Source organism: Erythrolamprus reginae, chromosome 1, assembly GCF_031021105.1.
Source record: "Erythrolamprus reginae isolate rEryReg1 chromosome 1, rEryReg1.hap1, whole genome shotgun sequence".
Taxonomy (NCBI): domain Eukaryota; kingdom Metazoa; phylum Chordata; class Lepidosauria; order Squamata; family Dipsadidae; genus Erythrolamprus; species Erythrolamprus reginae.
In genome coordinates this window covers 404,256,348-404,282,620 of record NC_091950.1, presented here as the reverse complement: position 1 = coordinate 404,282,620, position 26,273 = coordinate 404,256,348, and the positions used below count along the sequence as shown (strand labels likewise).

Below are 26,273 nucleotides of genomic sequence, written 5' to 3'. Positions count from 1 at the left end.
AATTAAGTGGGAGAAGCTGGTTGCCTGGATAGGCAAAGGGGCCATCACATAAAAGCATGGTTCAGCTTACTTGTAGCTCAGGGTAACAGAGTTGATTTGACAAATATTCATGCTGTGATACTGAGCTATAGCCAAATTTTTAAACCAAAGATCCTGGATCCTCACTCAGGACATGAAGATAAAATAGGGCAGATCAGAACATATTTCCAGAAATTATGTTTCCCAACATTTTCAAACTTCATTTTTAGAAATGTGGTAATTTACCAAAGTTTTCAAATGTAATGTAATTATTGGCTGTTTGATTATTATTATTATTATTATTATTATTATTATTATTATTATTTATTGGACTTGTATGCCGCCCCTCTCCGCAGACTCGGGGCGGCTAATAACAATGATAAAAAACAACATGTAACAATCCAATTTAATAAAACAACTAAAAACCCTTATTATAAAAACCAAACATACACACAAACATACCATACATAACTTGTAATGGCCATGGGGAAGGAATATCCTAACTCCCCCATGCCTGGCGACAAAGGTGGGTCTTGAGTAATTTGCGAAAGACAAGGAGGGTGGGGGCCATTCTAATCTCTGGGGGGAGTTGATTTCAGAGGGCCGGGGCCGCCACAGAGAAGGCTCTTCCCCTGGAGCCCGCCAAAGGACATTCTTTGGTCGACAGGACCCGGAGACGGCCAACTCTGTGGGATCTTATCGGCCGCTGGGATTCGTGTGGTAGAAGGCGGTTCCGGATGTATTCTGGCCCAATGCCACGTAGGGCTTTAAAGGTCATTACCAACACTTTGAATTGTGACCGGAAACCGATCGGCAGCCAGTGCAGGCTGCAGATTATTTACTTACGTATTTGATTCATGGGCTACTCGATTCCATCATAACTCTTGGCTTCTGCTGCCTTGTCAAATGTTGTGTTTTATTTATATCTAGGAGTGTTTCTATCAAATGCTCAAAATATTCAAAAGACATCAAACATGCTACATATAGTAATGGTAATAGTCACATTACCAACAATGATATTAGATGGAGATGGGATGAACCGAAGTGGTACAGGGGGTAGAGTGCAGTACTGCAGGCCACTAAAGCTGACTGTTAGATCTGCAGGTCAGCGGTTCAAATCTCATCACTGGCTCAAGACTGACTCAGCCTTCCATCTTTCCAAAGTGTGTAAAATGAGGACCCGGATTTTGGGGGCAATAGGCTGGTTCTGTTAAAAAGTGCTATTGCTAATATGTTGTAAGCCGCCCTGAGTCTAAGGAGACGGGCAGCATTAAAAATCAATCAATCAATCAATCAATCAATCAATCAATCGATTGGTTAGGTCCCCCAAAGTTGGCCTTGTCTGGGTCCTGTTGACTAAGCAATGTTGTTTGGCGGGACCCAGGAAAAGAGCCTTCTCTGTGGCGGCCCCGACCCTCTGGAACCAGCTCCCCCCAGATATCAGAGTTGCCCCCACCCTCCTTGCCTTTCGCAAGCTCCTTAAAACCCACCTCTGTCGTCAGGCATGGGGGAATTGAAATTTCTCTTCCCCCTAGGCTTATAGAATTTATACATGGTATGCTTGTATGTATGAGTGGTTTTTTAAATTGGGGTTTTTTAGATTGTTTTTAATATTAGATTTGTTTACATTGTCTTTTTACATTGTTGTTAGCCGCCCTGGGTCTTCGGAGAGGGGCGGCATACATATCTAATTAATAGATAGATAGATAGATAGATAGATAGATAGATAGATAGATAGATAGATAGATAGATAGATAAAACAAACAAACAAACAAACAAATAAACATACTGATTTCACACTCTATTTCAGATGCTAAATCTCAGACTCACATTTTTAAAAAGGATAGGGGGAAGGGATGGAAAGGACCAGAGTGGGTGGGTGTATTTTAATCCATTGCCAGCTGGTGCCATACCACCAAGCCGCTGTTGTCCGTATGCACACGTATGTTATCGTACCTTTCTTTCTCAGCAAAGTCATTTTGCAACTTCTGTTCTTTTTCAAGAGCAATGTTCTCTGCTTGATTCTTCAGGGTCTGCTCATATTCCCGAATTTTTTCTTTAAGTGCTTTTATTGTCACCTCTTTGTGGAGGGGAGGGGGGGGGAGAGAGAAAGGCAACAAGAAAAAGAAAATGAATAATAAGCCACCACACCTGGTAGCGCAGCAGAGTCCTCCCTGCCTTGCAGCAGAGGCAACCACAACGACAGCAAGAGCAGCAGCAGCAGCAGCAGCATGGCTTAAAACTTTAGCTCTTCAACCCTGACACAAAATCAATGGCTATGAGTCCCTTTGGAGGTTTTTATTCCCTAAATGCTAAATTGAACTTTAAATGTTTGAGGTTTGAGCAGGATCAATGGACTCTGTCAGGAAGCATAGCACATGCTTTTCTAATGCGAGCGCACAGAAAAAATGAAACGGCAGCGATACCTTGTGATATTATCAATGGCTGCAAATGGGACTGGATTTGCAGCCATAAACTGCTATGGTTGTAAGTCGAGGCAACCGCATGACCAGACTCAGTTTTACGACATTATTTGTTTGTGTGTGCGGTGAAGTGAATCACTGTGGTCATTAAGTGAATGCCACAGTTCTGCAAATCTATTCTTCAATATATATATATACACCAGGGTGATTTGACACAAAAATATGTAACCCTTCCCTGGTGCAGAGCTGAAGGGATTGGATACTGTAGCCTAGAGGATCATTCTCTGCCTTACAAGGCAAAGGTTGCAGGTTCAAGTCCCAGTGGGTATGGCTAGCTGATGAGGCCAAAATAAGGCCGAAATAGATCTATCCTAGTCTCCCTTGATTTTCAAATTCAGCAAAAAATCATGTGACATATATATATATAGTGTGTGTGTGTCTTTTGTGGTATTTATTATTTGTGTTTTTTTTATATTATTTTTATTTTATTTTTTACTTTTTTTATTTACAGAATGGGTGTAAGAATGATTGATGGGTGCCTTTTCTTTTCTAAGGGAAAACCCACCACACAGAAGAGCAGATTTTCTTATTCCGGGGCATCCATTATATTATTTCCTTTACTCTGCCGAGCTTTTATCAGTGACTGAAGAATTCTTTATTTGGACAGGCAGTTACAAATCTACACTGCTCAAACTATTGCTTTTTTTAGCTAAATGCTGCTAATTATTATGTGTGATGGAAAGGATGTGGAATGTTAAAACACAAACACACATAATTTATTGAGAGGGGTTACTCCCACTATTTCTGATGTTACAAAGCTGTATTTCTGGTGAGGAAAAAAAAATCCAATAAGGAAATGCTTTGAAATAGACTATGCTCGATATCTGGTTGCAGAACTAAAAGTTTAAAATTGTTACTCAACTTTGCAGTTGAACATACGGAAGCCTGCAGGTACTAAAATAATTTGCCCACGGTCATAACCAGTAACTGTCTATATCTATAACTGTTTGGTTCTGCAACCCAACAAGACCGACACAGACTTCAGAGGAGAATCAGAACTGCAGAAAAAACCACTGTTGCCAACCTGCCTTCCATTGAGGAACTGTATACTGCATAGAAACATAGAAACATAGAAGTCTGACGGCAGAAAAAGACCTCATGATCCATCTATTCTATTCTATTCTATTCTATTCTTATACTATTTCCTGTATTTTTATCTTAGGATGGATATGTGTTTATCCCAGGCATGTTTAAATTCAGTTACTGTGGATTTACCAACCACGTCTGCTGGAAGTTTGTTCCAAGGATCTACTACTCTTTCAGTAAAATAATATTTTCTCATGTTGCTTTTGATCTTTCCCCCAACTAACTTCAGATTGTGTCCCCCTTGTTCTTGTGTTCACTTTCATATAAAAAAAAAATGCATGAGTCAAAAAGAGGGCGGTGAAAATATTTATTGACCCCTCACATCCTGGACATCAACTTTCAACTCCTACCCTCAAAATGTCGCTACAGAGCACTGCACATCAACACAACTAGTCACAAGAACAGTTTTTTCCCAACTGCCATCACTCTGCTAAACAAATAATCCCCTCAACACTGTCAAACTATTTACTAAGTCTGCACTACTATTGCTACTAGTTTTTTCATCATTCCTATCACCCATCTCCTCCCATTTATGACTGTATGACTGTAACTTGTTGCTTGTATCCTTAAGATTTTGATTGCTTATTTGACCCCTATGACAATCATTAAGTGTTGTACCTCATGATCCTTGACAGATGTATCTTTTTCTTTTATGTACACAGAGAGCATATGCACCAAAGACAAATTGTGTCCAATCACACTTGGCCAATAAAGAATTCTATTCTATTCTACTGGGAAAATGTCCCCCCCCCCCCTTAAAATGAGTTTTCTTCGCATTGCTGGTTCAGGATATGGCTTATTGTAAAGGCACACATACGGTACACGTGTGTTCATCAGTAACCCTTCAGCCTCCTCCTCCTCCTCCAACAAAACCTGGAGCAATTTTGGGAGATGAGTGCTTACTCCACGAGATAATGGCCTTTCCATGTACAGCAGACACCTCCAACTGTTTGCCCATCCACTTAAATAAGTAACCTACATTACTTCACTATCTGCATTCTGCCCTAGGGATAAACAAACTGTAACTACAGTGAAGGTTGCAAGAGGTAGCATCACAAGATTATTGTGGAGAGAAAATGGTGCATCACTTAGCTTTTGTTGTGAACCACACATATGTTGTACTTAAGGAAGTTGCTGGAATCATAAGGTATAAATTAATGCACTGACTTTGAATATTGGCTTCCAGAATCTTTTTTTTTTAAAAAGCAGAACAAACGATCAGCTTTTTTTTAAAGTACGATTTAATTCTGACTATGAAACAGATTTAAATTGTTGTTAGCTGCCCAGAGTCCGTAAGGAGTTGGGCGGCCTATAAATCGCATTAATAAAATAAATAATAAATAAATTGAGGTCATACTCGGAATCTAAACTAAACAAGGGCTAAAGAATTATCAAGCTGGAATCTCAACTTCACCCAATAACTAAACCTGTCCCTATTCTCCTCCTCTTTGACAAACTCCTCTTTAGATGTTGTTTTCTGGTCATGACCCTTGAGAATTTGTTGCTAAATATTAACCTAATTAAAACTAGGAGGCTGATTTTTTTTTTTAAAAAAAAAAAAGCTCTAACAATAATGTCAACAGAAAGGTTGGCAAATGTGTAAATTGTTGAGTGTTTAAGACCGGATATGTAACTGTAATTATGAATGATGATATTTATATGTCTGTATTAAGTTGTGTTCTGTTTCTGTCTTTAAACTTTGCTTGTTTATGGTACAGTAATACCTCGTATTACGAACTTAATTGGTTCCCGGAGGAGGTTCGTAAGGTGAAAAGTTTGTAAGACGAAACATTGTTTCCCATAGGAAACAATGTAAAATGAATTAATGCGTGCAAGGAAAAAAAACGCAAAAAAACGCCGCCGCCCGGCTGTCACGTTTTGAAACAGCCGGGCGCTTCTCAGCATTCTCCGACCAGGAAGGACGTCTTTGTGATGACAAAGCTCTGCCCATGGAATTCCCTATTGGGATTCCCCACCTCCTTTCCAGCCTCACGACCGGCCCGACAGCTCCGCGGCTCTTTTAAAAAGCTAACAGCCGGGCGGCAGGGCTTCTCAGCGTCCTCCTGAACCCGAACACCGACCCTGAACTTTTGTTGAACTTCCGGGTTCGGCGTTCGGGAGAATGCCGAGAAGCCCCCCGGCTGTTTCAAAAGGCGACAGCCGGGCGGCGGGGCTTCTCGGCGGCCACCTGAACCTGAACTTTTGCTGAACTTCCAGGTTCGGCGTTCGGGTGGCGGGTTCGTAAGGCGGAAAAAGTTTGGAAGAAAAGGCAAAAAATTTCCGAACCCCAGGTTCGTATCTCGGATTGTTCTTATGGCGAGGGGTTCGTATCACGAGGTACCACTGTATTTGTTTTTTTTAATGTAAATACTTAATAAAGATTATTTTTAAAAAAAATAAAACAAAAAATAAAACTTGTTAACAGAACATTTAAGAACAATATGCTCTTGACATGAAGGATATGGCTTGCATCTGATTGGATAGGATCTTCCCTGATATACATCTCAACTTACCTTGGTTCTTCACTTCCGTAAATTCTTTGTTGTATTCCTCAAGGGTTTCCCTAAGTTTCTGGTTTTCAGTTTCAATATCGTGCATGCGCTGGACTTTCAGCTGGAGCTGCTGCCCCAGATCTAGAGCGGAAACAGGATCTAAGGGAGAGAAATACAAAGATGGGGTTGATTTTATTTTCCACGGAAGCAAGCTCACTGGTGAAGCTGCCCTTGATAAAAAGCCAACGGTAAGGGCTGTGGCAAAGGCAAACATGAGGCCAGGCACACACGCATATGGAAATGCACACAAAACGAAAACATAATTCTGTGCATGTGTGGTCAGACTACATTCCCTCCAGCAAAGCCAATCTTTTGAGATATAGTTGCAAATCTTGTACATTTTAAAACAAAAATAGAAAAGCACAAACTCTCCCCAAACTCGTAGTAATTTCTTTATTTATTAGATTTGTATGCCGCCCCTCTCCAAGGACTCGGAGCGGCTTCCAACAACAGTACAATTTACAAATCCAATATTAAAAACATATTAATAAACCTTTATTAAAAACAACCACACAATTCAGCAAACCATATATAATGCGGAACAGCTGGGGGAATCAATTTCCCCATGCCTGGCGACATAGGTGGGTTTTCAAGAGTTTGCGGAAGGCAAGGCGGGTGGGGGCAGTCCTAATCGCCGAGGGGAGCTGATTCCAGAGGGCTGGGGCTGCCACAAAGAAGGCTCTTCCCCGGGGTCCCACCAAGCGACATTGTTTGCACTAAGAACTTTAAATGTTACGGTTTCGTAAAACTGGCTGTGCAGTTCTGCAGTACAGAAGCAGACCAAATGGTTACCCTTCAGATCTCAACTCGCTTGCCTCCAAATTCAGGGATTTTGGGAGCTGCAATTCAGAAATGCCTGGGAGAGTCATAGATGCTTTAGTCCAGTCTTAATGTGTGGTACCTGAACATATTTTGTCTTTTGCAAGTTGATAGGACTGTTCTTCTCCAACATTCTTACTATTCCCAAGCTTCTCTAAGAAATAACGTTTCGGAGTAGAAAAGTAAAACTTTTAAACTCTACAACGAGAGAGTTTATTTTCAGAAGTAACAGCTATTTCCAAAATACAGTGATCTCTCGATTGTCGCGAGGGTTATGTTCTAAGACCTCTCGCGATAATCGATTTTTCTCGATATAGTGGAAACACCATCTGCCCATGCGCGCCCTTTTTTCCCATGGCCGCGCATGCGCAGATGGTGGAGCCGGTGGCTGGGGAGGTGGATTCGCCGCCCCCACCAGCCCTTCCTGCTCTGGGTCAGAGCCGCGGAAACCTTCGGCTCGCCGAGACTGCGTCTGACCCCCTTGAAGCAAGGCTCCAAGCTCGCCTGCCGCCGCCGCCGCTACGCCTCCGCAGCCTCAGCCACCCCCTCTGCTTCTCCTCGGTGGCGGCCAAGCGGCAGGTTTACAGTAATGGGAGACCAAAGGCGAAAAAAGAAAAGAAAAAAAAATCCCCAAAAGAGAGGGACAAGAGGCAGGCACAAAGCGAGGGCACAAGGGGAGCTGCCCGGCAGAGGTTGCTTTTTTTCTTCTCGTGGGCAAGTGGAGGGGGGGGAGAGAGAAGGAAAGAGAGAGAGAGAACCGCGGATGTATTTTTAATTTATTATTTTTTGAAAAATCGCGGTATAGCGTTTCGCGAAGATTGAGATCGTGAAAATCGAGGGACCACTGTAGCTCTACTTTTGGGGTACACTCTTGGTATTTTTTTTATATTTGGAATGCGATTAAGTCTCTACCTCAATCTCATGCAGCCTTGTTCCCTTTACAAAGAAAAAAGCATGCAAGAAAAAGAAGCAGAGCCTTTCCAGGCCTAATTTAACCACATATAAAGTTAATGAAGCTTACTAATAAGAAATTAGAGATTCCTTTGAGGGAACCTCTTCCAATCTAGGCTGCTACCTGGAAAATGAACTATACAACTTGTGAGCTCTCTAATGCTGATGGCAGCTAGTGGAGTTGATAATTTGCCACAGATCAGCTGTCCACAAATTATGCTCTAACGTGTAGCCACCCCAGATAAAATAGGCAATTATCAGAATTTTGCTAGAGGGAAACTTTCTGGAAACATGAATGGATGAGAGAAGGACTTGTGAATTCATTTCGTTTCATTTATTTGACTTATGTGCCGCCCAATCCCGTGAAGTAAGATTTAATAGGCAAATATACTCAGGTAGTTGGAAATTGGCCTCTATTTTCGATGCATGGATGGCTGCATAGTACGCAGTCATCTGTACACGGTAGAGATCTCCAGTGATGATCAAATCCTCAGAAGCAATACAGCTGGTCCTCGATTTACTATATGACCCCAATTCAGCTCCAAATTTCTGTTGCTAAGCGGGACAGTTTGTTTGTTTGTTTGTTTATTTATTGATTGATTGTTAGAGTTGAAAGGGACCATGAAGGCCATCGAGTTCAACCCCCTGCCCAAGCAGGAACCCTATAGTACACCAGTCAAGTGGCAGTTCAATCTTCTCTTTAAAATGTCCAGAGTGTTGGAGTTCACAACGTCCGCTGGTAGGTTGTTCCATTGGCTGATCGCTCTGACCGTCAGGAAGTTCCTCCTTATCTCCATGTTGAATCTCTCCTTGGTCAGCTTCCAGCTGTTGTTCCTCGTCCGGCCCTCTGGTGCCCTGAAGAAGAACCGTTGTACCTACCTGAACGGTCTTCTCGATGCCCTGGAAGGAGAGTCCAGCATGGGTTTAGCTCAAGTCTTATTGGTAGGACTGAGTTTCAAATTAACATAAATAAATAATAATTAGGTACCGCCCCCTTGCTGCCCCAAGTACCCAGTTTTAAAAAACGAAAAGATGTAAAGGTAATGAACTTTATTAACAACCATAATAACATAAGAAACCGTACCATCAAACAAAACTCCCATGGTTCTTCGGGAGGGTATGGACTCTCCTTCCAGGGCATCGAGAAGACCGTTCAGGTAGGTACAACGGTTCTTCTCCCATGCCTCCTGGAAGGAGAGTCCAGCATGGGATATACCCAAGGTCCAAAGTTCAGGGAGGGAGATTGTGAACCATGGGTGGTACCTCCCCGCACACCTTCTGGAGTACCCGTCTGCCAAATGCAGCTTCAGCTGAAGCGAAGGTATCCAATTTGTAATGGCGAATAAAAGTTGTGGGTGAACTCCAGGCTGCGGCTCTGCAGATATCCTCAAGGGGAGCTTGTGACGCCCAAGCTGCCGAAGAAGCCGCACTCCTTGTCGAATGAGCCTGTATACCACTCGGTGGAGTCCGGGCGCTCGCCTTGTATGCCTCAACTATACATAGTCTCACCCACTGGCTGATAGTATTAGAAGATACCTTGAGGCCCAGTTTGCTAGCACTAAACGACACAAACAAAGCCTCAGTTTTGCGTGAACTGCCGGTACGCCTGATGTAAAGCTTCAATGCTCTGCGTACGTCTATCTTGTGCCACTTAAGCTCTAAAGGGTGAGTACCATGAGCACAGAAATCCGGTAACACCAGCTCTAGAGCCCTGTGAAAGTGAGTGTTGATCTTTGGAAGAAAGGTGGGGTCCAGACGTAAACAAACTCTGTCTGGATAAAATTGACACAAGTCTGATCTGACCGACAGGGCGGACAGTTCGGAAACCCGCCTTGCCGAGGTGACTGCCACCAAAAAGGCCGTCTTAAAGGAAAGGAAACGTAATGGAACAGTTCTCAACGGTTCAAATGGTGGTCTCGTGAGGGCCTGAAGGACCAAGGTCAAGTCCCATGTGGGAAAACGACGAACAGGAGGGGGATGCGTGTTGGTAGCCCCTCTGAGAAAATCCTTAATCCAAGGGTGACTAGTTAAAGGTCCCCCATCGTCCCGCTTTATAATGGTGGCAAGCGCTGCGACCTGGCGTTTTAGCGTGTTTGGCGCCAAACCTTTCTCCAAACCCCTCTGCAAGAATTCCAGGACAGGGATGACTGTGGAATCCTGTGGTCGAAGGTTCCTGTCATTGCAGAAGGAATGGAAGGCTGCCCACGTTGCCTGATAAATTCGGACTGTGGAAGGGCGTCGAGCCGCTTGAATAGTCGCGATAACATTCTCGGGAAGGAGACAGCTCCTCAACCTGTCCCCTTCAAATGCCATGCGGTTAAGTGAAACCATTGGGGTTCCGGGTGGTACACGAACCCCTGGCTGAGGCATATCCGGTCGTCCGGTATCCTCCACGGTGGAGAAATGGACAGTTCTCTGAGGTCCGCAAACCACGGTCTCCGAGGCCAATGAGGCGCTAGCAAGATCACCTCCGCCTCCTCCGACAGGATCTTCCTTACCACTGATGGAATGAGTGGAATCGGGGGGAAGGCGTACAGTAGGACCCTTGGCCACTGAAGATGTAGTGCATTGACTCCTTCGGCTCCCGGAGTTGGAAACCGGGAGTAGAACCTCCGGAGTTGGGTATTCTGGGGGGTAGCGAAGAGATCCACCACCGGTTCCCCGAACCGACGCGAGACTTCCTGAAACAGGTCCGGATCGAGCCGCCACTCCGCCGGGTCCAGTTCCTGGCGACTGAGCCAATCCGCCTGCTTGTTGTCCTCCCCCGCGATGTGCTCTGCATGGAGGGAGGAAAGATGAGTCTCCGCCCAGTTGAAGAGGAGGACCGTCTCTTCCATCAACCTGAGAGAGCGCGTTCCACCCTGGTGATTTAAATGCGCCCTGGTCGCTACGTTGTCCGTGCGTATAAGGACGTGGTGACCTTCCAGTAAGGTGGCGAAGGCCAGCAAGGCCAAGCGGACAGCTCTCAACTCCAAGAAATTGATGTTTATTGGACATAGCTCCTGGGGACTCCAGAAGCCCTGAGCCACCTGAGACTGGACGTGAGCCCCCCACCCCAACAGACTGGCGTCTGTGGTGAGGATCGTGTGATGGCATGGTCCGAAGGAAGTGCCCTGCCGCAGTGCTGCAGATCTCCACCAGCGGAGAGAGAGTTGCAACTCGCGTCCCACGACGGTTAGACGGTGTGTATGGCTCAGTCTGCGACGCTGAAACGGGAGCAGGGTCCACTGGAGCAGTCGATAATGGTAACGGGCCCAAGGGACAATGTCCACACAGGATACCAGGGTCCCGAGTACCTTTGACAGGAAAGACAACGGCACCGTTCGGCTCTGCTGAAGGCCGCCTATGAGAGAACAGATGCGGTGCTGTCTCTCCGGAGATAGATACACTCTTTGAGAGACCGTATCTATCACCGCACCCAGATGAATGAGTCTGGTGACAGGAGCCAAATGGCTTTTTGGCATGTTGATGGTGAAACCATGACGTTGTAGACAAGACATCGTGGTTCGTAAGTCCTTGTGCGCCCTCTGGCGGGTTGGAGACAGAAGTAAGATGTCGTCCAGATATGCGAGAATCCGTATAGGTCGGGACCGCAGATCGGCCAGTAGTGCATCCAGTACCTTCGTAAAGGTGCGTGGGGCCGATGATAGGCCAAAGGGCATGGCCCTGTACTGGTAATGGACGTTGTGTAGACAGAATCGAAGAAATTGTCGATGGTACGGGTGTATGGGAATGTGCAGGTAGGCCTCCTTTAGATCCACTGAAGTAAGCAGGTCCCCTGCCCGAACAGAGGCCAGGATGGAGCGGAGGGAGGCCATCTTGAACCGTCGGTACAGAATATACTGGTTGAGACGTTTGAGGTTCAAGATGAGCCTGCAACCCCCGGAGGCCTTGGGTACAAGGAACACCCTTGAATAGAATCCCGTACCCTTGGAATTGTCCTGAACAGGTTCGATCGCCTGTATTTGTAAAAGGTGGAGAATTTCCTGATCCAACAGAGACCTCCGTTCGAAGTCTCTGGGGACCGGACAGGCAGTAAAATGGTTTGGAGGATCGTGTAGAAACTCGATCTTTAGCCCCTGCGAGATAGTGGCTAAGACCCAAGGGTCTGAGGTGGTAGCTCGCCATCTGTCGCTGAACTTTTGTAGCCTGCCCCCCAAAGGAATGTCGTCCGGGCAGTCACTTGGCACGTCTGGCGTTCCGTTGTTGGTATCCCCGGTATGGGCGTCTCGTCTGGGAGAAACCTCTGCCTCGTTCCTGGGAATACTGTCGGTCATTCCTGTAGGATGTGGAAAAGGCCCCCTGCGAGTAAGGTCTGGTCTGCTGTGAAGGGGCGGACCACGAGTCCCACCGAAAGGACTGCCTACGGGAGTACGGGCCAGTCCTGCGGTCCTGGCGGCGGAAAGATCTTGGGAGGACCTTTCTTTTATCCTTATCCTCCACCAGGACAGGATCTAGGGCCTCCCCGAACAATTTTGTACCCTCAAAGGGAGCCGAAGACAGAGTCCACTTGGACTTGGCATCCACCTGCCAGTTCCTGAGCCAAAGCAGGCGCCTTGACGCAATGGTGGAAGCCATAGCCCTGGAGGCAAATTTCGCGGCATGCAGGGTGGCATCTGTGGAAAATTCCGCAGTCGCGAGGAGCTTATTCAAGTCCTGCCGCAGTCGAGTCTCTTCAGGAGCCAGTCTCGCCTGAACCTCCTGAATCCACATAATGGACGCCCGACTGAAGAAGGAGGCCGTGGAAGCTGCTCGAAGAGCCCAAGCGGCCATCTGGTGGGTCTTCTTGAGAAGAGTCTCCGCCCTCCTTTCATCCGGTTTCAAATTGTCCGCCGTCTCTGAAGGCACAACCGTACGGGAGACCAAAGTGGCCACCGGCTTGTCCACAGGGGGAAACTGGAGTAATGTCTCCATGCTGTCATCAAAGGTATAAAACCTGCGTTCCAGGTTAGAAGGCCCCTGTGCCGCCGCCGGATGTTGCCACGGGCGCTTGACATTCTCGAGGAAAATCTCCAGTGCAGGAACCTTGTCCGATTCCTTAGCGGGTTCCTTGCATAAAGCAGCCGAGGTGCGTGGCCCGTCTGAGGGCTCCACTAGTGGCGTTGCTCCTGGCACATCTAAGGCTTGCTTTGCCTTGCGCAATAAAACTCTATACAAGGAGGGTTTAAAAAGTCCCGCCACTGCTGGCTGCTCTGGAACAGTGAATTCATCATCTGACAGGCCATCTCCGTGGTCACTGTCTTCCTCAAAATCAGTGTGGTCAATGGACATAGAACCCAACCCAGTCGGGGGCGGTGGTGCTGACCAGATGTCTCTGGGCTGGATAGGCTGAGAAGGAAAGGCATTGGCCCGTTGTGTTGCCGCAGCTATGCCCTGCGTATATGCATTGGCCACTAAGTCCTGTATAGTAGGGGCAAAGGCCTGCCAAGCATCTGCATTGTCTCTAAGCCCCGCTGCCGTGGGGGTGAAGGTAGATGAAGGCACATAACATGGTGTCTGCAACTCCCCTTGAGGCAGTGCCTGGCTATGAGAGGATGAAGGCCTCTCAGGCCTTGCTGCAGATGGTGGCAATGGAGGAATGGCTTGCCTGTCAGGGGACCAGTCCCTCTCGGTTGCGGTGCCCTGGAGACCCATGGAAATAGTTGGAGGAAGAGGCTGGAAAGGGCCTATGGACAGTCCTCCTACGATGGGGGGGGACAAGGCCGCCTCCAAACGCTGCTCCAGGGCCTTGATCTTCCTCTCAGCCTCACGAAGAGAGGAGCTTGATTGGGAGGACTTACTCCTAGGCTTGCTGGCCTTATCCTTCCCTTTGACCGGTGTCTGAACTGGCTGGGCCTGCTCCTCCCCACTAATAAGTTGGTCAGCCATATCTTATTTTGATATGGGGCAGCGTACTCACGATTAAATCACAAACACAAGGCAGTCAAGACTGTTGAACAGTAATAGAAAGCTCTCACTCGCATGTAAAAACATGCAGACAGGCTAGACAGCTAAACGAATTGTGATTGGCTGATAGCCGCCCACGTGACCTTGTCAACTGTCTCTGGGCAGACTTAGAGCCCTGACAACTTGGCCAGCTGCCCAGTTCGCGCCAATTTAACGGCAAAAAATCTTTTTGCTGCCTGGCATGAATCCAAAGCATACAAAGATGGCGGTTTTGAGGGCTCACAGAACTTTTAGCCTCATAGGGCACCTTCGCCAATCTAAAAAGGCGGGAACAGCGATTTAAACTGTAATTGAGCCGTTGCGGCTCGCCAAGCCCTCAATCAGCTGTTCGGCGGCTGTAATGGCCGCCGCGACCTCATTCCCGGTCGGGAACCTCCGTTTCGCCGCGATCTGCCTTATTGCGGCTTGAGAAGCCTCCCTCCGGCTCGAACAGCTGTTCGGCGGCTGCAATGGCCGCCGCGGCTTCAAACTCCGGCGTTTGAGGCTTCCGCCGCCCCCGACAATGGGGAGGGACGGACCCCCCCCATCTGGGGTGATTGGGCTGATTGGACCTTCAGGTCACAATACTATATAATAACAAAGCCCAGTTGCTCCTCGGTGGGCAGTACCCGCGAAGAGAAGAGGCCCCAAAAGGAGAAAAGGTGGGGGTGGTGCCCGCGGAGGGCAGAGACCCCATCAGAAGAAGTTGAACCTATATAAAGACAAAAGGAAAAAAATTACAAGGTTCAAGAAAGACAATTTTAATTACATTACATTACTTATACTCAACCTAAAAGGAGAGGAAAAAACTCATGTCCTTAACCTCGACTGAGTTTTTTAAAACTGGGTACTTGGGGCAGCAAGGGGGCGGTACCTAATTATTATTTATTTATGTTAATTTGAAACTCAGTCCTACCAATAAGACTTGAGCTAAACCCATGCTGGACTCTCCTTCCAGGAGGCATGGGAGAATAAAGTGATCCCCTCCTCTCTGTGACATCCCCTCGTATACTTGTAGACTGCTATCATGTCCGCTCTGGTCCCCCATGCCCAGTTCCCTCAGTCTCTTTTTGTAAGTCTTGGTTTCCAATCCCTTAATCATCTTGGTTGCTCTTTTTTGCACCTTCTCCAGAGTTTCAATGTCTCTTTTGAAGTGTGGTGACCAGAACTGAATACAGCACTCCAGGTGTGGTCGGACCAGGGCGTAGTAGAGTGGTATTAAGAGTTCCCTGGTCTTGGAGTGTATTCCCCTGTTGCAGTTATGAAGGGACAGTTATGAAGCAAGTTGTGCCCCCTTTTTACAACTTTTCCTGCCTCGTGTTTATGGAGATTCTCAGTCATCCAGGTCCTGGTTGTCCCAAAAGTGCTTTTTTAAAGAGGTAACTGGACCGGTTTTTTACTGAAGACACTTCACTTCTCACCCAAGAAGCTTCTTCAGCTCTGACTGGATGGTGGGGAATGGAAGGATTTATACTCCTTGCAGACAGCTGCAGGTTCTCTTGAAGATAACAAGGTCCATATTTTGGACAGAGAAGATCACTGGTTTGAAAGAGGAGTCACAGAGATTAGATTAGATTTATTGGATTTATATGCCGCCCCTCTCCGCAAACTCGGGGCGGCTCACAACAATAATAAAAAACAGTACATAGTAACAAATCCAATGCCCACCAATCTAATTACAGCTTAAAATTAATAAATTCATAAAACAATCCCAATGTATATAAAAACAGACACACAGTCAATCAATCAATGGCAAAACAACATGGGTAAGGGGGAGATGTTTAGTTCCCCCATGCCTGACGGCAGAGGTGGGTCTTAAGGAGTTTACGAAAGGCAGGGAGGGTGGGGGCAATCCTAATCTCAGGGGGGAGCTGGTTCCAGAGGGTCGGGCCCCCCACAGAGAAGGCTCTTCCCCTGGGTCCCGTCAGACGGCATTGTTTGGTTGACGGGACCCGGAGAAGGCCGACTCTGTGGGACCTAACCGGTCGCTGGGATTCGTGCGGCAGAAGGCAGTCCCGAAGATATTCTGGTCCGGTGCCATGAAGGGCTTTATAGGTCATAACCAACACTTTGAATTGTGACCGGAAACTGATCGGCAACCAATGCAGACTGCGGAGTGTTGGAGTGATATGGGCATACTTAGAGACGCCCATAATTGCTCTCGCAGCTGCATTCTGCACGATCTGAAGTTTCCGAACACTTTTCAAAGGTAGCCCCATGTAGAGAGCGTTACAGTAGTCGAGCCTCGAGGTGATGAGGGCATGAGTGACTGTGAGCAATGACTCCCGGTCCAAATAGGGCCGCAACTGGCGCACCAGGCGAACCTGGGCAAACGCCCCCCTCGCCACAGCTGAAAGGTATCAAAGGCCATCTGTGTCAAAACTGATCAGCCTTCTCTCAACAGAAGGAGAGAGATATGACACCATCTATCTTCAGTCTATAACACAGTCCTTTCAACAGTTCCAAGAAAACTCTACATCAGTGATGGCGAACCTTTTCCCCCCTCGGGTGCCAAAACAGCATGTTTGCACGCAATCGCACATGCGTGAGTGCCCGTACCCATAATTCAATGCCTGGGGAGGGCGAAAACAGCTTCGCTTGTCCTCCAGAGGCTGGAAATGGCTTGTTTCCCAAGTTCTGGTGGACCCAGTAGGCTTGTGTTTCAGCCTCTCCAGGTTCCAAAGGCTTTCCTGGGGTTGAGGGAGGATAAAAAAGCCCTCCCCATCCCCCTGGAGGCTCTCTGGAAGCCAGAAACGCCCTCCCAGAACTTCTGTGAAAGCCAAAAATAAGATGGCTGGTGCACACATGCACATTGGAGCTGAGCTAAGGCAAGCAGATATGGCTCCGCGTGCCACCTGTGCCACCCGTGCCATAGGTTCACCATAGAAACATAGAAGACTGACGGCAGAAAAAGACCTCATGGTCCATCTAGTCTGCCCTTATACTATTTCCTGTATTTTATCTTAGGATGGATATATGTTTATCCCAGGCATGTTTAAATTCAGTTACTGTGGATTTACCAACCACGTCTGCTGGAAGTTTGTTCCAGGGATCTACTACTCTTTCAGTAAAATAATATTTTCTCACGTTGCTTTTGATCTTTCCCCCAACTAACTTCAGATTGTGTCCCCTTGTTCTTGTGTTCACTTTCCTATTAAAAACACTTCCCTCCTGAACCTTATTTAACCCTTTAACATATTTAAATGTTTCGATCATGTCCCCCCTTTTCCTTCTGTCCTCCAGACTATACAGATTGAGTTCATTAAGTCTTTCCTGATACGTTTTATGCTTAAGACCTTCCACCATTCTTGTAGCCCGTCTTTGGACCCGTTCAATTTTGTCAATATCTTTTTGTAGGTGAGGTCTCCAGAACGGAACACAGTATTCCAAATGTGGTCTCACCAGCGCTCTATATAAGGGGATCACAATCTCCCTCTTCCTGCTTGTTATACCTCTAGCTATGCAGCCAAGCATCCTACTTGCTTTTCCTACCGTCCGACCACACTGCTCACCCATCTTGAGACTGTCAGAAATCACTACCCCTAAATCCTTCTCTTCTGAAGTTTTTGCTAACACAGAACTGCCAATGCAAACACAGAACTGCCAATGCCATCACTGCTCTACATCCATTTGCATCCCTCAGGTGACACTGAGGACACAGATAAACCTCCTGGTGATCTTAATGACCCGCTAAATGGATGCAAATGGCCAGCTGTCTGCAAGGAGTATAAATTTAATTTAATTTAATTTAAATTTTGTTCGATTTCTAGGCCACCCTTCTCCTGAGACTCGGTGGCTTCCATCCTTCCATTCCCCACCATGACAAAGAGAAACATCTTCAATGAAAACACAGAAAGTTCAGTTATCTCTTGAAAAAGCATCCAGGGACTTTCTTGCCACAGTTATTAATCTGGCCTTCCCCATTGGCTTGACTTGTCAAAAGGTCGCAAAATAGGTCACAGGACCTGGATCTAGGGACGTTTAGTCTACAAGGAAGAAGACTGAGAGGAGACTTGACAACTGTCTACAAATATTTGAAGGGCTGTCACAAAGCAGAGGGATCAGCATTGTTCTCATTAGCACATGGAAGGACTAGAAACAATGGAATGAAATTGCAAGGGAGTAGATTTAGATTCTAACAGTAAGGGTGATAAACCAGTGGAACAGTTTGCCACAGGAGGTGGTGGGCTCGCATTCATTGGAGGTCTTCAAACAGAGACTGGACAGTCATCTTTCTGGGATGGTTTAATGAATCCTGCATTGAGCAGGGGGTTGGACCCAATGACCCTGGAGGTCTCTTCCAACTCTATGATTCTATGGAACAGAGGTCCCCAAACTTGGCAACATTAAGACATGTGGACTTCAACTCCCACAATTGAATACAGCATCTTAGTTCCTATATCTGCTCTATTTCTTTGCTCAATCGTTAACTGAATTAAATGCAAGCTCTTTATCTCTTCCTGGTATTCAGTTTTGGTTTGGAAATGCTTCACCACACATAAATTCTGCTGCACGAATCCCAGTGACCAGTTAGGTCCCACAGAGTGAGTCTTCTCTGGGTCCCGTCAACTAAACAATGTCGCTTGGGGGGACCCAGGGGAAGAGCCTTCTCTGTGGTGGCCCCGGCCCTCTGGAACCAACTCCCCCCAGAGATTAGAATTGCCCCCACCCTCCTTGCCTTTCATAAGCTTCTTAAAACCCACCTCTGCCGCCAGGCATGGGGGAACTGAGATACTCTTTTCCCCTAGGCCTTTACAATTTTATGCATGGTATGTCTGTCTGTATGTTTGGTTTTATAATAAGAGTTTTAACTGTTTTAATATTGGATTGTTATATGCTGTTTTTATTACTGTTGTTAGCCGCCCCGAGTCTACGGAGAGGGGCGGCATACAAATACAATAAATAAATAAATAAATAAATAAATAAATACAAATCCAATAAATAAATAAAAAAAATGGCAACCATAAAGTTAAATGAGTGATATGAAGAGATGTAATTAACACCCTGGCATTCTCAAAACTGTTCTTCCAGTATGCCTTAAGAAATAAGCACATGTTCTGGACAATATCTACATTTTGGAATACCTTTTAGAACACTGCTTATCAAAATTCATGGACCTTTGCATGGGTTTCTAACAGGGGTTGATGTGCTTATACATCAGGTAGGGCAGTGCAATGGCCCACTTGAGTGATGAATTTGAGAATGCTGGCTGGAGAATTCTGGGAGTTGAAGTCCAGAAGTCATAAAGTTGCCGAGTTTGGGGACCCCTGATCTAAACACATTGTGAAGTATCCCTAAAGAAGCTCCATGATCCACCTGCCACATAAAACTACCGAACACTGAACAGAGATGCTGAGTTGGTTACGCAATTGCCAATCAAAGCAGGAAAAATCCTGGTATCCAAGGAGGTCTCATAAAACAAGACCTGCGTACATCGCTGCCGTTGGGCGCCAGCATCACTTGTGAAATGGCTAGGAAGATTTAGTCTCCCACCAAGGAATTTTAAACACACTGATCTTGGTGGATCAACAACAGTACATATTAGGGAGCTCACTTAATTTGCAGCTGCCACAATCATTAATTTTACAGACCACCCTCAGTTGCTGGAAAGACATAAGAAGCCCATTGTACCTCTTGTAACACAGTAAATGCAAGCCCGGGCACTTTGTAACGTGTCAATCCAGTGCCACAGTTTACAGAAGAACGGCACTGGGTTATGTTGAGGAGAGAAAGGCAGGGTGTGCTGCATTGTGTTACTTTGCTCACCCAGGACTTCCTACAGCATTGCCTCCACCGTGCAAGGCCAAAACGAAAAGCAGGTCTGCTTATTGTTTGTCCTCGGTAGCACATGCATAGTTTATAACTACACTGCTTTCTCATTTGCAGTTTTTAGGCTGGGTTTGCAGTCTTTCACCTCCCTTCTTCATTATTAGCACTACTAAAATATTAATCTTACATTAGATTTAATTTTTTTTTAAGACACAGTTTAACTCGGGGAGAATTTGGAAAGCAATTAAAAAGTGCCAAATTGGGGAGGCAGAGGCTCTAAATTAAGAGAGTTTCCAGTGCCATGTATTCTAGAGATATGGCTGGTTAAAATAGATCAGCTCGTGTCAAGCTAGCGCAAGCCCAAAATCAGAAACATTTGGGGCAAGGCAGGGAAACATGTTTCCCAAATCAATGTTCCTATTATCGAAAGTTAGAGGCATGAATGCTCTAGTTTAGGACAGTCCAGAAGTCCAAACTGGTAGTCTGTCAGTCAAATGTGTCATGCGCAGTCCACGCCCACCCCAGGTCCACGAAGGAGGGGAACATCTGCACCTCTATAACTGTGTGGTTTGGTGCTGCAACCCAACAGGACCGACACAGACTTCAGAGGACAATCAGAACGGCAGAAAAAGCAATTGCTGCCAACCTATCTTTCATTGAGGACATGTATATTGTACGAGTCAAAAAGAGGGCGGGGAAAAGGTTTACTGACCCCTTACATCCTGGACACAAACTGTTTCAACTCCTACCCTCAAAACGTCGCTACAGAGCACTGCACACCAAGACAACTAGACACAAGAACAGTTTTTCCCCGAACGCCATCACTCTACTAAACAAATAATTCCCTCAACACTGTCAGACTTTCTACTAAATCTGCACTTCTATTCTACTAGTTTTTCTCAACATTCCTATCACCCATTTCCTCCCATGTTGACTGTATGACTGTAACCTGTTGCTTATATCCTAAGATTTTTATTCATATTGCTTCTTCATTGCTTATTTGACCCCTATGACAATCATTAAGTGTCGTACCACATGATTCTTGACAAATGTATATTTTATTTTATGTACGCTGAGAGCATATGCACCAAGACAAATTGCTTGTGTGTCCAATCACACTTGGCCAATAAAATTCTATTCTATTCTATACAGTGTTCCCTCGATTTTCGCGGGTTCAAACTTCGCGAAAAGTTTATACCACGGTTTTTCAAAAATATTAATTAAAAAATACTTTGCGGGTTTTTTCCCTATACCACGGTTTTTCCCGTCCGATGACATCATATGTCATCGCCAAACTTTCGTCCACCTTTAATAATTTTTTTTAAAATAAACTTTAATAAACAAACATGGTGAGTAATAATCTAAATGGTTGCTAAGGGACTGGGAAATTGTAATTTAGGGGTTTAAAGTGTTAAGGGATGGCTTGTGATACTGTTTATAGCCAAAAATAGTGTATTTACTTCCGCATCTCTACTTCGCGGAAATTCGACTTTCGCGGGCGGTCTCGGAACACATCCCCCGCGAAAATCGAGGGAACACTGTATTGTGATATGCCATGTCATGGCAATGTGATGCAGTGAGTTTAACACCTCCAGGAAGTACAGTGGTTCCTCTACTTAAGAACTTAATTCATTCGTGACCCGTTTCTTAAGTAGAAAATTGTGTAAGTAGAAGCAATTTTTCCCATAGGAATCAATGTAAAAGCAAATAATGCCTGCAAATCCATTAGGAAAGAAATAAAAGCTTGGTATTTGGGTGGGAGGAGGAGGAGGAGGAAGAAGAAGAGGAGGAGAGTCGCTGCTGAAGGAAGATGAGGGGAGGGGAATCAAAAAAATCCAAAACCTTAAGGCTTAAAAAAAATAAAGAGAGATTCTGAGGTGGTGAGGAGGAGCACGTGCCTCCCATACACCCGGCACGAGGCTGCCTCCCATACACTGCGCCAGAGAGAGAAACCCAGAGGGAATGGCAGGAAACTGGCTGGGCCTTCGTGCCACCCTCAAATTTCCTTGGAAATTTTTTCCAGGCTCGGGTTCTTAAGTAGAAAATGGTTCTTAAGAAGAGGCAAAAAAATCTTGAACACCGGTTCTTATCTAGAAAAGTTCTTAAGTAGAGGCGTTCTTAAGTAGAGGTACCATTGTACACATAAATTAGGACCAGATTACTTAGGGGACCATCTACTGCCTCATGTATTCCAGTGACTGGTTAGAGCCCACAGAGTTGACCTTCTCTGGGTTCCATCAGCAAAGCAATGTCGCCTGGCAGGGCCCAGGGGAAGGGCCTTCTCTGTGGCAGTTCCAACCCTTTGGAATTAGCTCCCCCCTGAGATTGTGCCGCCCCCACCCTCCCGGCCTTACGTAAAGCTCTAAAAATACTTCTTTGCCAGCAGGCTTGGGGCTCTTGAGTATTGCCTTCATGCTCCGGCTGACGGTATGAGTGAATGATCATGAATGAATGTTAGCTACCGTAAATGCTTTTTAATCACGTGAGGTTTTAGATTAGGTTTTGTATTTGTATTTATTAGATTTGTATGCCGACCCTCTCCGAAGACTCGGGGCGGCTAACAACAATAAAAAAGACAATGTGAACAAATCTAATATTAAAAATAATCTAAAAAACCCCAATTTAAAGAACCAATCATACATACTAGCATACTATGTATAAATTCTATAAGCCTAGGGGGAAGGGAAAATTTCAATTCCCCCATGCCTGACGACAGAGGTGGGTTTTAAGGAGCTTGCGAAAGGCAAGGAGGGTGGGGGCAACTCTGATATCTGGGGGGAGCTCGTTCCAGAGGGTCGGGGCCGCCACAGAGAAGGCTCTTCTCCTGGGTCCCGCCAATCGACATTGTTTAGTTTACGGGACCGGAGAAGGCCAACTCTGTGGGACCTAACCGGTCGCTGGGATTCGTGCGGCAGTTTTATATTGTTTTTAGGTTTATATTGGGTTTCTTAGATTTTGTATTGTATTGACCTTATCATGTAAGCCGCCCTGAGTCCACTCTAGAAGGACGGCTTAGATATCCAATCAATCAATCAATCAATCAATCAATCAATCAATCAGAATTCAATGAACTTCAGGGAAAAGACCAGTGGTGAAATCCAATTATTATTATTTTTACTACCGGTTCTGTGTGCCTGGCTTGGTGGGCGTGGTGTGGTGTGGCTTCATAGGCATGACAGGGGAAGGATACTGCAAAATCCCCATTCCCTCCCCATTTCTGGGGCCAACCAGAGGTGGTATTTACTGGTTCTCCGAACTACTCAAAATTTCCACTACTGGTTCTTCAGCACCGGTCAGAACCTGCTAGATTTCACCCCTGGAAAAGACAGAATCCTGATAGCAAAGGTTTACTCTGCTCATGAGATGAAATTGGAAGTACAGTGTTCCCTCGATTTTCGCGGGGGATGCGTTCCGAGACGGCCCACGAAAGTCGAATTTCCGTGAAGTAGTGACGCGGAAGTAAAAACACCATTTTTGGCTATGAACAGTATCCCAAGCCTTCCCTTAACACTTTAAACCCCTAAATTGCAATTTCCCATTCCCTTAGCAACCATTTAGATTATTACTCACCATGTTTATTTATTAAAGTTTATTTTAAAAATGTTTTTTAAAGGCAGATGAAAGTTTGGCAATGACATATGACGTCATCGGGGCAGGAAAAACCGTGGTATAGGGGAAAAAACCGTGAAGTATTTTTTAATTAATATTTTTGAAAACCCGTGGTATAGACGTTCCGCGAAGTTCGAACCCGCAAAAATCGAGGGAACACTGTATTTATTTATTTTATTTATTAATCAGATTTGTATGCCGCCCCTCTCCGCAGACTCGGGGCGGCTCACAGCAATCGCCATACAATGTAAACAAATCCAATATTTAAATTAATTTTAAAACACCACAAGTTAAAACCAATCATACACACTAGCATACCATACATAAATTTTATAAGCCTAGGGGGAAGGAACATGTCAATTCCCCCATGCCTGACGACAGAGGTGGGTTTTAAGGAGCTTACGAAAGGTTAGGAGGGTGGGGGCAACTCTGATATCTGGGGGGAGTTGTATGCAGATTTTGATCCTCTTTCAGATCTTAAGCCCTTCCTATGTCTGTTCAGCAATGTCCCAATGCAGGGTAGGCAAAAGTTGGCTCTTCTATGACCTGTGGACTTCAACTCCCAGAATTCCTGAGCCAATCATGCTAGCTCAGGAATTCTGGGAGTTGAAGTCCACATGTCATAGAAGAGCCAACTTTGCCTACCCCTGTCCCAATGTTTAGCTTAGCATTACAGATGGCCTTAGTTTGTTTAGTGACTGTTCGGTAGTTACAACAGCTGAAAAAAGTGACTTATCACAGGTTTTTGTTTTTACACCCCCATGGTCACATGATCAAAATTCCGAACCTTAGTTACTGGCTCATAGATGGTTGCAATGTCCTGGATCATGTAATCCACCTTTTGTGACCTTCTGACAAGCGAAGTCAATGGGGAAGCCAGGTTCCCTTAAGAGCGGATCGTGTTTTAGGAGAAACACGGCAGGTAATGTTGCAAAATTTTAGATCACGATCAGTCTTCTCACCATTAAAGTATTACAACTGTAATACTTTTTATCAATGGATAATTGATCAATCTATGGAAGGAGGGATTAATATGATCAAGATGCCTGTGCTTGAAACATTCTCAAAATCATCATCACTCAAGAGGGCCATTGCACTGCCCTACCTGATGTATAAGCACATCAACCCGTTAGAAACCCATAAAAAGGTCCATGAATTTTGATAAGCAGTGTTCTAAAAGGTATTTCAAAATATAGATATTGTCCAGAACATGTGCATATTTCTTTTTTTTTTCCAAATAAAATTTTTATTTTTTCTCCAAAATAAAATAAAAAATAATAAATAAGTGCAAACAATGAAACTATATATAAAAAGTTTTCTTTTTCTATTAATCATTCAACAGAGACTTATTTTCTTAAAAAAAAAACCCAATCTATTCATTTCTGCACAGTCCATAATTACATAGAAACATAGAAACATAGAAGTCTGACGGCAGAAAAAGACCTCATGGTCCAGTCTGCCCTAATACTATTTTCTGTATTTTATCTTAGGATGGATATATGTTTATCCCAGGCATGTTTAAATTCAGTTACTGTGGATTTATCTACCACGTCTGCTGGAAGTTTGTTCCAAGGATCTACTACTCTTTTAGTAAAATAATATTTTCTCATGTTGCTTTTGATCTTTTCCCCAACTAACTTCAGACTGTGTCCCCTTGTTCTCTTTGTTCACTTTCCTATTAAAAACACTTCCCTCCTCAACCTTATTTAATCCTTTAATATATTTAAATGTTTCGATCATGTCCCCCCTTTTCCTTCTGTATTCCAGACTATACAGATTGAGTTCATTAAGTCTTTCCTGATACGTTTTATGCTTAAGGCCTTCCACCATTCTTGTAGCCCGTCTTTGGACCCGTTCAATTTTGTCAATATCTTTTTGTAGGTGAGGTCTCCAGAACTGAACAGAGTATTCCAAATGTGGTCTCACCAGCATTCTATATAGCGGGATCATAATTTCCCTCTTCCTGCTTGTTATTCCTCTAGCTATGCAGCCAAGCATCCTACTTGCTTTCCCTACCGCCTGACTGCACTGTTCACCCATAATTTTCCTCAAAACTTCCCTTTGAGTTGGTACCCTGTTCAATTTCCAGTTTTGTGCATACATAGTCCTTGCAGTCGTAACTATATGTCAAATTAAATATGTCTCTTGTTTATCAAAGTTATCTGGTAAGATACCTAAAAGATATATCTCTGCTTTTAATTCAATAGTCTGGCTCAAAATCTTCTGGATCCAATGTTGAATTTGAATCCAATATTTTACGTACTTCTGAGCAAGTCCACCACATATGGGAAAAGGTACCTGGTAATTCACCACATTTCCAACATTTCATCGATAAATTCTTAAATATTTTAGCTAACCTTTCTGGGTATATATATACCATGTGTAAAACATCTTATACATATTTTCTTTAAATGCCGTTGACATTGTCATTTTATAATTTCTTTCCCATAGTTGCTGCCAACTATCTCTATCTACTGAATAGCCTATATTTCTCATCCATTTTATCATTGTATCCGTAACCTGCTCAAATTCCAATTCAATGGATAGAAAGTATTTGCAGAATTTTTAAATCAAATTGTCCTCCTGACCAAATAAAATTTGATCTAATTCTGTTTTTTGCAGATTGATATCTTCGGATTTAATATCTTTTTCAAACCTAGATTGTAACTGTGCATACATAAACTAATCCAATTTTATAACCTTGTTTTCAAGCTCTTGCTGTGATTTCAACTTTGATGTTTGTGTAATTATGTCCTTGTATTTTAAAATATTAGTCCAATCTAATCTATTGGTGTACAGTGTTCCCTCGATTTTCACAGGTTCGAACTTCGCGAATAGCCTATACCACGGTTTTTCAAAAAATATTAATTAAAAAATACTTTGCGGCTTTCCCCCCTATACTACGGTTTTTCCCACCCAATGACATCATATGTCATCGCCAAACTAATAATTTTTGCAAATAAATAACAAAAAAAATAATTATTGTTAATAAATAATTATGTTTATAAATATCAGGATCACTAAGTGTCTTATTCAATGGTGAGTACCAGTAATAATGGTG

The 26,273-nt window shown here is 44.6% G+C and overlaps 1 protein-coding gene across 6 annotated transcripts in view; it reads right to left on the bottom strand.

Moving 5' to 3' along the window:
- The window catches only part of CUX1 (cut like homeobox 1), a 538,811-nt gene that overhangs the window by 251,306 nt on the left and 261,232 nt on the right, over window positions 1-26,273 (bottom strand). For all 6 annotated transcript variants that reach the window (XM_070735185.1, XM_070735186.1, XM_070735184.1 and 3 more), the window contains exons 5-6: window positions 6,101-6,238; window positions 1,975-2,098 (exon numbers count right to left, since the gene is read on the bottom strand). In XM_070735185.1, the coding sequence (XP_070591286.1) occupies window positions 1,975-2,098; window positions 6,101-6,238 (262 nt within the window). The remainder of the gene's footprint in view (window positions 1-1,974; window positions 2,099-6,100; window positions 6,239-26,273) is intronic.